Source organism: Anguilla rostrata, chromosome 6 (assembly GCF_018555375.3).
Source record: "Anguilla rostrata isolate EN2019 chromosome 6, ASM1855537v3, whole genome shotgun sequence".
Taxonomy (NCBI): Eukaryota; Metazoa; Chordata; class Actinopteri; order Anguilliformes; family Anguillidae; genus Anguilla; species Anguilla rostrata.
In genome coordinates, this window is record NC_057938.1 from 45,178,006 (window position 1) to 45,192,245 (window position 14,240).

The 14,240-nt window shown below is 41.0% G+C and overlaps 1 protein-coding gene across 1 annotated transcript; it reads left to right on the forward strand.

Moving 5' to 3' along the window:
- Nucleotides 1–852: 852 nt before the first annotated feature.
- On the forward strand, nt 853–11,417 carry LOC135257340 (4-galactosyl-N-acetylglucosaminide 3-alpha-L-fucosyltransferase 9-like). Its single transcript, XM_064339973.1, has 2 exons — nt 853–993; nt 9,150–11,417. The coding sequence occupies exon 2, from the start codon at nt 9,158–9,160 to the stop codon at nt 10,229–10,231; it is 1,074 nt and encodes a 357-aa protein (XP_064196043.1). The 5' UTR covers nt 853–993; nt 9,150–9,157; the 3' UTR covers nt 10,232–11,417.
- The last annotated feature ends 2,823 nt before the right edge of the window (nt 11,418–14,240 follow it).

Below are 14,240 nucleotides of genomic sequence, written 5' to 3' on the forward strand. Positions count from 1 at the left end.
GGGGTGTATAAATGTCTCATTTAGTCTTGTGCACCATTATGTCCTGTCCCCATTTCACTAGCCATTCCGTATTCTCTTTTAATGTCTGTATGTAGTTACTCCCCTTGGCTACAGAGGGCAGCCATTCCAAAAGCAAAGCAGACTTTTATCTATAAAAACTAACTTCAAGGGTTAAATTATGGTGTGTGGCATGTGGCTCATCTGTAATGTATTTCCAAGCGAGCTTGCTTAGACTTTTAACAGGTGAAACTGTCCTGCTTAACCAAGTGTAGAGGTGACAGAAATGGGGGGGAAGAAAGACTGCTGTTTGAATTTCATATAACAATATTTAAGGGCGTTCACTGGCTGATAAACGCGTTCAAGCGCACAAGAGTTGTGATTCATATAAGGATCCTGTGTAGAAAAACTTAAAAACATTTACTCATTCCTATGGACAATTTATGAATTATTTTATGAAAAGATTGTCTGCTCACATTTAGGATGACTCAGAGCTGGCCCAAGGGTTTAGGTGGCCTAAAACAAGAAAGTTGTTGTGGCTGCCATTGTAGAATTAAAACAAATACTTTCCTGTCCATTATTCACTGAAAGAGGGATATTCATTGTCAACTATTTGTTTCTGACTTCTTGAAAGTGCTATTTCCTGCTATTAGCAAGCAATAAGATATCTCTGGCTAGTTAGCTGGCTAATTTTGAGATCTTTCAGCTGTAACATAGCATAGGTTAGACCCCTGTTAGGTAGGCAATGCATGCACATTTGTGACATAGGCTAGTGACCTGTAAAGTCTACAGCATTGTTTTTACTGTGCGGGTAAGTTTTTTTAATTAATTTGTAAATGATTTTTACCATTTCATCATGCTCGAATGACGTGAATCTGCCAGTGCAGATTCCGTGTGGGCTTGGTCATAAGTCATATAAAACAGGAAATGCCCTTTCTTCTTTACAAAACCACTGATGCTGCTGATATACAGTCTGCAGAGCTACAACCAACACAGGTACGTTTTTGAACCATAAAAAACTGTAAACTGTAACTGAATAATTAAAATAAATGCCAAATATATATTTGACAATTAAACATTACCGAAAAGCCAAAACCAGGCTATTCGTTGCCTGGTTTTGGGTTATCACACATCTGTTACTTGAAAACTATTGTTTAAATATGCATTATTTAAAAAGAGATCTGTCATTATTGTTGATGGTCTCACATAAATGATACTGTCCTTTTTTGTCACTGTCTGGTTTGGTGACCAACCTACCTAGTTGAATACTTTAAAATGAGACACTACAGATTATTATCAGATTTGTGGAGAATACCATCTAGTGAATCATTGCTGTGATGCATATTGCTGTATAGTGAACAAATGCTTACAGTTGAACCTGTATACAGTATGTGGCTGTAGATCTGCAAAACATTCTGGTCAAAATTTCGTAGCAGGTGAAATTTAGTAAATATATTTTTTGTTGTAAATCTTAATATAGTAAATGTTCCAGTCACAAAAGGCTATGCTTAATTATCGGTTTTAACCAATCCCAATTTAGATCTCCGACAATGACAACCTCACTGTAGTTTAACTTTCGCCATGCATTTCGTGAAAGAAGACAGCATATTACTTGGAGCAGATGGAGGTCTGTAACAACCAACCACAGTAATTAAGACGTCTTTCGACAATTCTACTCTTACAGCAAGCATTTCAAATTGTTTGCACGCGGACTCTGACAGCAATACACTTGTACGGAAATTGCTTTTGGCATAAATAGCTACATCTCCTCCCCGTTTGGGTCTGTCAGTGTGGAACACCTTGTAGCCATACATATGAATATCTTTATCAGGAACCGACTTGCTCAACCAAGTTTCAGATATCACAATTATATCAGCATCAATTGATTCAACCCAAATCCTCATCAGGTCTATAACTAAACTACGAACATTAAAATGTACTATACCCAGACCCGATGTACTTTTAAAATCTGACGGAGTTCCCAAACATTTTAGACTTAAGTCTGGGCCAGGGTTTGGTTGAATATTTCCGGATAAAAGCAACAGTAGAACAATTAAGCTTCTCAGTTTAGTGTGCTTAAACATCACTTTTTCGGCATTTAATTTGTCCACAAAATCCAAAACGGAGTCTTTCGATACAACAAAGTAGCCTAGTCATTCAAAAGCAACAAACTATGAAGATGATGTAGGATTTCCGAATTGTTTGTTGGCTTGACGACAGACTGGGCATGATCAAAATCATAGGGAGACATGCACCATACACGTTCATGGGCAATTTCGGACCAATCCGACTTACGGTTTATTAGAAGAAACTTTTTACAGGTTTTGCCAAATTTTCAATCTGCAGGAAAATCCATCATGGTGGACTTATGGGTTCTTGAGGCATATTTGTTCCTCATGAGGAATGACACAAGTACACCTGGTTTCATGAATTTTCATCAAACGGGGTGGAAATGCCAGCATTTTGAAATTTGCTTTTTAAATCGGTTACTATAGTGCCACCTATGGACGAATTATGGTGCAGCCTAAAACTTTGCTTTAGAACAGTGGTGTCAAACTCATGCCATGGAGGGTCGTGTGTATGCAGGTTTTCATTCCAACCAATTAATGCTGCCTTAATTGAGTCCAATTACTCATTCAGCCATATGCGTTTAACTGCATTGAAGCACAGAATATAAGAAAATTTTTATTTAGACAATGCGGGTCACCATAGACGTCGGGTCACCATTGTGCACAAACCTGCATCCCTAATTCAGCAAATAATTTAACTAATTATATAATCAAGATCTGAGGCTGGAATGAAAACCTGCATACACACAGCCCTCCATGGCACGAGTTTGACACCACTGCTTTAGAAAAAGAATTCAGGACCGGACGTGTTTGTTCACACATGTGCAGGCCTCTTTTCTGACGTGTCATGAGGATGTGGGATGTGGCAAACCAACAGTTTCAGTAGTTTATGGGAAAGTAGCCAACACACCGAGAAAAGAAAAGAAAAAAAAAACCCATGATGACGGGCCTCAAAGATGAACCAAATACCGAAGTCCCGCAGGTCTATTTCCTCAAGCCCAGACACCTTAATCTCTCAAGCCTCCGACACGTAAGATGTACACGAGTCCCCTTTAAGCGCAGCTGAGCCCCGTTTGTGCCTCCCATCGGGTTACCAATGCTGTGGCCATTGAAGCTGCTTAATGCAAAGGCCCTCGTGTTGGTGTAAAATTACTGTTCCATTAGCATTAGCATCCCCACCAGCGGGGGTCTGTAACCGTAGAAGTCCCCCCACCTCCCCCCAAAATGCTTTTTTTTTTTTTTTTATGCCGGAAACAATGTGACGACTATTTTTGGTAGCTAAGCAACAGATGCAGATTTGGAAGGCGAGAGGCTCTCGTCTCTTTTTATTTGAAATACAAAATAAATAAATGTGCTGCCCCAAAAACTCACCAAAATAAGCCTCATTGAAGTTTCAGTCATCAGTATTTATAATCAATTCATAATTGTGATATACTATATTTGGCTAATAACAAGAACTGGTTCAGGCAGCAGTGCTTGTCAGAGCCCTTTTTCTGCCGTCACTGTTGTAAACAGTTAAATAAGAATCAATCAGGCCTTGTTTTGTGTGGGAAGTTTGTGGTGGACAGTTTTCCCACACGGTGCCAAATGCTTCAAGCAACCATGGACCTTTACAAAACCCTTTTTTCAAATCCACTTTCGATCAAGCTCATCTGAGATTATGCACTCTCACAAGCAGCTGATGTTGGAGAAGAGAGATATTATTTTTCACTGGTACCAAACTTGCATGGATTTGATTGGTTCTGCTGGTTCAGTGGGTCTTAAATGGTAAAATGGTAAATGGACTGCATTTATATAGCGCTTTTATCCAAAGCGCTTTACAATGGATGCCTCTCATTCGCCAGAGCAGTTAGGGGTTAGGTGTCTTGCTCAAGGACACTTCGACATGCCCAGGGCGTGGTTTGAACCGGCAACCCTCCGACTGCCAGACAATCGGTCTTACTTCCTGAGCTATGTCGCCCCTGTCTTGTAATGTAACCAGGTCCCATTTTCCTGGTACTCATCTACTCATCCCGTGTTCACATTACAAGTTCTACCATTTCAAATACACTATACGGTATATACATACTATATGCAAACTACTGTGTATAAAACACTACAGTGTACCCACTGTATGCCATTGCACACAAGAAGCTGCCCATTGTATTTTATTCTTAAACTGACAGAACGTGAATCATGGTGTCAGTTAGCACTTACACATGCATAGTGCTGTGTATTCCCATGTGGGAAAAGGTGCCAAGATTCAAAGCATGGCTTTTGTCTGTGAATGCGATTACTGATACGCACCTGCACACCGTACGACTAGACTTGTGGCATTTTTATCTGGGTGTTAGAACGCTTCGCATGAAAACAGTACCAAGATGTACCTTTTAAAAAAAAAATTTTAACAGAATTTTCATGTTCTTATGAAACTGTAAGGAAAAAAGGACGTCTCTCGAACGTGATGAAAATGTACAAAGTTTATTTCCAATACCGGCAGTGACAAAGCGCACAAATGACACTTTGGATTCAGCAGAGTCCGACTGAACCATGAACCTTTCCAGAGGCTGCTTCTTATTTGTTTTCAAAGCTTTGATCAGGAGTGTTGAATACACATACTAAGACGGATGTAGTCAGTTTTGTAACACCTATCAATTAGGCCGTAGTGTATTGGCTGTCCTGTTGTGATTGAATTAGCACGTCTGTTGACTTGGATGGTTCCCAATCTCTCACTCCCGGTCGCTATTCTACCATTGTACCAACTGTATTGTGATAATGATAAGATCAAGGGAATGTGTGGCCAGCAGACATATTGGCATCAGAGACAGATTTCCTACAAAACTGTTACATTATTAGCACCAGACTATGCTGAAAAGGCTAGCAAGGAGTGTTCAACCTTTTATGGCGTAAGATCACAAATACTGTATGTGTTGCAAATGTTCTTAACTAAACATTCTAATGCTGATGTAACAATCACAACCAGCGTTTGAAAGCAATGGAGTTCTAGAGAAAACATTGGGAAAAAACCCCACTCTGCCGTGGCCAAAGCGTGCTTGCACAGAGAGCAGAGAGGCAGTAGTGTGTGTGCATGCAGAGTGTTAAGGAGAGGAAAACACAACACCTGAGTGCTGGGTGGCGACATGGCAACCGTAGCTACACCTGGTGCTCCCTGGACTAATCATGGTGGTGATTTATAAACCAGCTGGGTTTTCATAGGCAGATCAGTGTATCACTGTGAAGTTGGCTTCTTTCTCTTTTTTCTCTCTCTCTCTCTCTCTCTCTCTCTCTCTCTCTCTCTCTCTCTCTCTCTCTCTCTCTCTCTCTCTCTCTCTCTCCCTCCCTCTCCCCCCCTCTCTCTCCCTCTCTCATGAGGCAGGTGTTTACTGTAGGCATGGACTTAAAACAGTTGAGTCCACCTGTCACGGTCACGCAGGCACTTTGGATTTCAGGATAAAAGCTTTGAGCGTCATAAAGGCCTTGATTGTTCTATTAGGGTCAGGCAGGATTCTAAATTCTAAAATATAGCTGCAAGCAGCAATGTGGGGCCCTATGAACATGTCCAATCCGGGTAAATACAAGTCGAAGGAGAAAAGAGTCCAACTTCCGGTTCATGAGAAACATTACTTCGAAATATGAATGTGCATTAGCATAAAGTGCTAACTTTGTCATGCCACAAATCACACAATTTTTAACGAAACGACTTTTCCTTATCATCCATGATGGAGAGAATACCCAAGCGTATACATGTGCGATGGTGACGAAATCAGGTAAAGTGTTCATGAGAAGATGAGTTTTAAAGCTTTTTTGAGATATCTGCAACTGTACCGACATTGTACAACATGTTAGTGTCCTCTTCATGCCCAGTCCGTTTCAAGTCCCTAGGTTATTGTTTTAAAAAGTTATAAGTATTTGAAATTTGCATTATATTAGCATTAGCTTCCTGTCAAAATTTCAAATGCCTGTAATTTCCTTGTTTTTTGAGAAATCTGCAACTGCATAGACATGTTACAACATGGTAGTGCCCTCTTCATGCCCAATCCGTTCCAAGTCCCTAGATTATTGTTGTTAAAAGTTATAAGCATTTGAAATTTGTGGCCAAATTTTGTTTTTTTTAAATAGCAGTTTCTCCGCCATCTTGGAATGGATCTCTTAGCTGTTAACACCCTATAGGGAGACATGCACCATACACGTTCATGGGCAATTTCGGACCAATTGGACGGTTTTTTAGATTTAGGTTTTGCCAAATTTTCAATCTGCAGAAAAATCCATCATGGCGGACTTTATGAGTTCTTGAGGCATATTTGTTCCTCATGAGGAATGACACAAGTACACCTAGTTTCATGAATCTCCATCAAACGGGGTGGAAATGCCAGCATCTTGAAATTTGCTTTTTGAATCAGTTACTATAGCCCTATGGATGAATCATTGTCATTCTTTCTGGCATAGTTACTCATGGTCTCTAGTTTCGACCTGGTAATTTATATCATTTTTGGTCAAGGACTTTTTTAGTTATTTGACCATTTCCGGGAAAAGAATAATAATAATAATAATAATAATAATAATAATACTAACAAAAACAATAGGGTTCCTACTTCGTAGGACCCCTAAATATCAGACCTAATGGTAAACTGAAAAGATGCACATATTTTTCCTCTGAAGTAACCAATGTAAACCCAGAAATATAGTGGAAACACTTTTGAAATGTATGACTTGTTTATGATTACTGTCTCTTATATGTTTATTGTATCGCTCATTGCGTGCAAGCAAAATTCCCTTCGGGGCAATAAAGGTTTTCATTCATTAAAATATGTTTGGTTTTAACAGCAATTAAGTAAACATTACTAAGCAAAACAATTAAATGTTAACCAATCCTTTTTTCAGCGTTTCTGTTTCCATTTTTACGTTCTGAGTAATCAGCAACATGCAAAAGCAGGCTACTGCATTTTTTTTTGTTGCATTTTTAAAATTAGCAGTATGCCACTACCACCCATTTGAAACAACCTGCTAAACAAACGGACTACTGTCCATGGCATTAATTACTAAAGAAAAGGGAACACTTACAACATCACTCATCTTAGCGACATGCTTCAAACATTGCCTATTTGTAAGTTGTCTTGCTTGACTAAGGAGCTATTTTCATTCATTATCATTAACTATAATTAGCTAGACTAGCTTGCTTGTGGGCTAGTAGCCTATAGTATAACTTAACCTAGTCTAAAGTCTAAATCCGATATAAACCGGTTTATTCTATTTTGAGCAACGTAAGTGTTGTTGTTTCAACTGTGATTTTGTTTTATGACAGTGCAAAAGAGTACACAGTAGGAAATTCACAGTATTGTTACCTATTATCCATGGATGTCAGTACAGCAGCGTGCATCCATAACAAGTGGGCAAGTGTCAATCAAGACAAAATAGCAGAGCCCACTGCAGCTAAGGGGTCGCAATTTACGCATGACGCTAAAACTGTGGACCCGTGCATATATTATTATATATATAATTCATATAATATAATTATTAATAATATATAATATATTATAGTTATATTTTGATTGATGGTATTTATAATTTGTATTTTATATAAAATACAAATTATAAATACCACCGACCAAAAGGGCACTGGTCGAGTGAGAGGGCAAAAGGGCAGGGGCTCAAGCCCCCCTTGAGGTCTATGTGTGCACATGCCTGGAAGAGGGCTGTGTACCCTGCCCGACATGGACATCAGGGCTGTCAGAGCTCAGTGGTCTGTCCTCAGCACAACATCCAGACAGGTACATTTAGCACCACCTGCACGGGCACATGCATGTGAGAGCCTCGTGCTTACCAACGGGCACATATCTGTAGGGCTGAGAGCACAAGTGGCGAATGCTGTGGCCTTTCCACACCATCATGGAACAAGTCAGACTGGTGCCAATGGCCACAGCAGATGCGTCGCATGTTGCGATTATAGGGTAGTTCAGGTGGAAGTGGGCCAGGCTAGGAGGTATGATGAGGAGGTGATTCAGTTCCTCAAAGGCTGCCTGACAGACAGGGGTCCAGGACCAGGGGGCGTCCTGTTTAAGTTTATGCCTCAACAGTGCAGCAATGGAGGAGTGCTCTAGTAGAAATTGCATGTAGTATGCTGTCATCCCAAGGAAGCATGTCACCTGTGAGATTGTGGTGGGGACAGGCACCCACAGGTTGGCATCCACATTTGACTGGAGGGTAGAAAGGTTATCCGCAGACACACAGAAGCCTACAAAGTCTATGGTAGGCATGGAGAACATACACAATATTCTTTATTCAATCATATACCCATCCAATGGCTTCACAGAATGAAGGACACTAATTCCAGGATTACCCGGTTGAATCTAGCCCTCCCGTTTTTTTCCCCCAGGTAATTCATCAGTTGGGGTCTGCTAACACTTGTGGTGGATTTCCTCCCCTGCAGAGTGGGAAGTATCATTCGGGCAGAATGCACCTTAGCTGCATTCTGATGGTGGAGGAGTGTCACAGGGCTTGGTTAACCAGAAGGATTCAGGCCATCTGAAAACCAAACCTACTGGTTAAATAGGCATACACATCATACCGTGAGAGAGATTAAAAGCTCAGGAAGACTTGACTGAAAACCTGTCATTTTGGTTTGGTTTATTTTGCCTTTGTTGGTTTGCTGTTTTAATTGATCATTTTTACCAGAAATCCCTTGAGGGTGAAAGAAGAAGCTTTTTTCGTTTTTTAAAATGTTTTTATCTCTCTCTCTCTCTCTCTCTCTCTCTCTCTCTCTCTCTATCTCTCAAAATAAAAAAACGGTCAAAACATGTATTCCCCCATCTCCCTCTATTCAGCTCAGGCAATTGCCTTGATTAACTAATAAACCCTGCATTAATGGCACCAGTGTTGCTCTGATGTCAAAACAAATGCCGCAACCGTACCAACTGTCTGGTCATTTGAATGTCTTGCTAGCAAACTTTACTGAACCACAACTGTCTTAATCATAATATATCACCCTCCAGCTGCATTCTTCTTTGAGCTTTTAGATATTCTCAGAACAACACCGGAAATGAGCAATGTAATATAAATTTATATTTGCAAAAATATTTAATTTATATTTTTTTCTTTTCTTCACAGGGTACAAGATGTCATCCACATCTTTCCATGGAATAGTACGTCCTTGTGTAAATGCAATCATTATACTGGGTTGTTTTGGGATTTTATTTTTTACTTATTGGATGGGACCCACTACCTGGCTGTCAAGTCAAGTGAAATTAAAAGCACCTGCACCAATGGTGAAAAACTTTGGTTCAAAAAAAGAGCAAAACCAGACTGTTATACTAATCTGGATGTGGCCATTTGGCAGGGCCTTTGCCCTGACCTCCTGCAGTGCCCTGCTTAACATTGATGGCTGTCACCTAACATCAGACAGAAATATGCTAAGCAAGTCGCATGGGGTTATTTTCCATCACAGAGACATTCGCTCAGATTTATCAAACCTGCCACCACCACAGCGTCCAATATTCCAAAAATGGGTGTGGATGAACTTTGAATCACCCACAAATTCAAGAAAGATTACTGGTCTCAGAAGCCTGTTCAATTTGACTTCAAATTACAGACACGATGCTGATATTCCAGTGTATTATGGGACAATTGTACAAACTCAGGAGAATAACTTCAAAATACCAAGCAAAGACAAGTTAGTGTGCTGGATTGTGAGCAATTGGAACCCAAGTTACAAAAGAGTGGCGTACTATAATGCGTTGAAGCAACTCATTGATATACATGTCTATGGACGGGCCTTTGGGAAACCAGTCGGCAACCAAGACTTTCATCCCACAATTGCCAGCTGTAAATTCTATCTGTCATTTGAGAACTCAATCCACAAAGACTACATCACTGAAAAACTGTACAACCCACTTTCTGTGGGCACTGTGCCAATTGTCCTTGGGCCATCAAGACAGAACTATGAGAACTTTGTCCCAGGGGATGCCTTTATACATGTAGATGATTTTTTCTCCCCCAAAGAGCTGGCTGAGTACATACTGTTCCTAGACAAGAACGATGACATGTACCATCGATACTTCTACTGGCGTAGACACTTTGAAGCAAAGCGGCCTTCCATATTTATGGAAGCCATATGTCGTACCTGCAATTATTTGAAGACATACAAAGAATACAAGGCTATTGATAACCTTGAAACATGGTACTGGGGATAATATGTGAAATTTGGTTATGAAAACTGCCATTTTCAGGTACCACATACCCCGTGAGTACGGAGTGAGGGACCTCTTTTCCTCATCTTGTATCTTCATAATTTCAGATGGTAAAATATATTTCCTTTATGCTGAGCACAGATTAACTGTCAGACTCACAATTTAGGATAATTTCATTCCATTGACACGAATATGATGTGCAATCTTAAACATGCTTTCATTTGACTTGTACAGTGTATTCCGGCTATTTGTGAATCACCATTGTTCTGCATGTAATTTTGCTGCGTACTCCACTGTTGTAACTGGAAGATTCATTTTGTTTACTATGCTTAGTCCTTCTACCAAAACCTCTTCCCATTGGTCATTAGATTACACCTGGAGGTGATTGTGGATAAAATTGATGGCTCTTACCTGGACAGTGTAATCTTATTCTTAAGGTGTAATTTTGACTATTCTAAACCACCACACTGGATCTTTGTCTCCTCAGTCTGGACATTAATAAGTCTACTATTTTTTGTACTGATGGAGTCATACATATCACAGGACATAACTGCACTGGAAAGGCAATACAACTGGACATGGGAGGTTGTAAACAACAGTTGGAAGATCAATATGAGACATCAAAGCTGTCCAGTGGATGCTGATTATAGTATGGAACTGTTTCACGACCATGTTTATTGGGAGTGTGATAACCTTTCCTACAAGCCACCCTCTGGCAATGTCAGGCCACGGACATACCATAGGGTGAGGACCAGATCAGATGACGTTACAGCTGGTAAAGCAAAATGTCACACACGGGGTACCTCCTGATTTGTCAAGGGGAATGGAAACACAGAATTGGCTCGCATGATGTCCCACACCTGACAGATTTGAGTTTGACTGCGCCCAAAGTTATTTTACATGTCAAAAAACAATCGGGAGTCCGTAAACCAGGCAGTTTGGTTTGGAATAGTATCTCATACCTCGCGAGTTGCAATGTTAAGACCTAATGTTTTTTTTTTTTTACGATTTGGTCCAAATCAGGAAAAAACTATCGGGAGCATGCAACTCATATAATGTGCCCCCACTCTTGTTCAGCATGCTATCATGTGGTCAGCTATAGGTATTAAATGTGTACATATTTCCTCTCACTGACTTACTGTGACTGGTGATTATGTTTAATATTATGATAAACCATTGTGTTTTTCCATGTCATCTCCATCTTTCTTTTCCAACTCTAATGCTTCTTCAAAAATTATTAGAAGACGACTCATACAGTGAGAACCCACTAGAGCCAGTATATTTGTATATATGTTAGCAGTAAGTATCGAGAGACCTCTGGGTTTCCAGCAACTAGATTCTAAGGGCCTTATTTACTAAGCATGCTGCAAATTGCCACCAGTGCTGCAAAATTCTGTCACCGCATATTTTAAATTTAGGGAAGTATTTACTAAGACTGGTTATGTAAATGAGCATAGCTGCAGTGAATTCATTTAAATGCACTGCTGTTATTTATGATGCATTTTATGCATGGCATGAAAGCCATTTTTGCACTGCTACATCTCTGGTGAAGCCAGGTTTTTGACATATGTGAATATCTATGGATGCAATGGATAGGCGCTGTCACCTTTCAAAGTTATCATGACTCATTAGTAATAACTTCAGAACACAGTTTAGATATTTCAAGATGTTTCTTTCCATACCCAAAAGACAACCATCTGTCTCTCCACGTCTCTAACAGGCAACTGTTCCTATAGATGAAGGAGTCATGTGATCAAAAAAGATTTTATAAGATTATATCCTTTCCCAAACATAGGGGAGGGTTGCCATAAATTTAACGCTTCACAAATGTAACACAGTCAATAACTTCATGTACCATGCGGCTATTGTAGCAATTTCAGGTTTGAACATATATACTTCATTCGGTCTTCTACGACCTCCCATTGAGTAAGATAAGTAAAAAAAACTGTCCGGGGAAAAACATTTCGGGTATAAGCCATATTTTTATTTGCAATAAATCAAATCATATATTAAAAGTTATCTGTCCTTGAAAAGTTAGTGTGGCTTTAACAGTGTATACTAGTGAAATGCTAGGTGACCACAGAACACAATGTTCCCGTCTGTATAAATGTAACAGCTGTTGCAGTTATGCTGCCTGAGTTGCTATAACAACATGCGTTATTATTATATGTTTACAGAATGCCATTCAAAGAGAAAATTAGGGTTTGATACTAAATGGTGTTAAAATCTACATGCAGTGTCTTTTTGGGGAGACATTAGGCATTTTAGATGGTGTTTAATATTTCTTTTTTTAAACAATTAATTTTATTCATCAACGTGCTGTGTTTAATGTTAAGTGTTCAGCTAATTTGCTTGCTGAATGTGAGGTAGGAGGTGAATTCAGAGGACACAATCTGGGGACCATTGTCTGACATGATGGCTTAGGTCAGAACCCAGTGAGCATAGAGCTGATCCAGGAAACTGATCACTGTCCCAGAGATGACGCTACCCATGGGGGCAACTTCTGGCCACTTAAAGTCATAGGCCACAATGAGACATCTGAGGTAGTGTGGGATATTATGCATCTCGCCACAGGCATCAAGCTGTAGGTTGTCCCATGGAGCTGTTAGCCAGTCCAAGGGCTGGAGTTGAGGATGAGCAGGCCACACAGTTTTCCCACTGGTGAGGCTTGGCATCATGACCTAACAAGCTCCTCTAAGCCATAGTCTATGCCAGGCCACCATACAAGGTCACGGCATCGTTGTTTGAACTTGATGATCTGCGCAGTGATACCTGTGTCCCCTGGGGGACCCACGGTTATTGTAGATATTGCCCCAGCATGTGAGTTCATGTTTCACATGGGGGAAAGGTTCCAGTTCAGATGCCACCTGTGCCTGATGTAGTCTCAGAGTATCGTGAAGGTGGGCTCAACAGCTGAGGTGGCCTCGTGTTCATTGAGGGTCTTCATCCTACGGAGAAGTGGCTGGGGCCTATAGGGAAGTGTGATGTGAAAGTCTGCCACCCCTTTACCATGTACTGGTGTAAACTGCAGCTTGAGCCCATTCTGCTGTAAGGAATCTGCCCACCTTTGGAGATGAAGAGGGCTGTGTACCCTGCCCGACATGGACATCAGGGCTGTCAGAGCTCAGTGGTCTGTCCTCAGCACAACATCCAGACAGGTACATTTAGCACCACCTGCACGGCCACATGCATGCGAGAGCTTACCAACGGGCACATATCTGTAGGGCTGAGAGAACAAGTGGCGAATGCTGTGGGCCTTTCCACACCATCATGGAACAAGTCAGGCTGGTGCCAATGGCCACAGCAGATGCGTCGCATGTGGCGATTATAGGGTAGTTCAGGTGGAAGTGGGCCAGGCTAGGAGGTATGATGAGGAGGTGCTTCAGTTCCTCAAAGGCTGCCTGACAGACAGGGGTCCAGGATCAAGGGGCGTCCTGTTTAAGTTGCTGCCTCAACAGTGCAGTGATGGAGGAGTGCTCTAGTAGAAATTGCATGTAGTATGCTGCCATCCCAAGGAACCATGTCACCTGTGAGATTGTGGTGGGGACAGGCACCCACAGGATGGCATCCACATTTGACTGGAGGGAAGAAAGGTTATCCGCAGACACACAGAAGCCGACAAAGTCTATGTTAGGCATGGAGAACATACACAATGTTCTTTATTCAGACCATGTACCCATCCAATGGCTTCACAGAATGAAGGACACCAATTCCAGGATTACCTGGTTGAATCTGGCCCTCCAGTTGTTTTGTTTCCGTGGATTTCCTCCCCTGCGGAGGGGGAAGTATCAGTCAAGCAGAACGCACCTTGGCTGCATTCTGATGGTGGAGGAGTGTCACAGGGCTTGGTTAAACAGAAGGATTCAGGCCATCTGAAAACCAGACCTACTGGTTAAATAAGCACACACAAATGGATCGCATTATGAATCAGTCCAGGATGTATGTAAAAGTGTGCTTGTATGTAGGTGTCTGAGACCAGAAACTCACATCATACCGAGAGAAAAGATCAGGA

Bases quoted from the DNA above. Each gene is read 5' to 3' on its own strand.
- LOC135257340 (XM_064339973.1), top strand. From the start codon at position 9,158: ATGTCATCCACATCTTTCCATGGAATAGTACGTCCTTGTGTAAATGCA.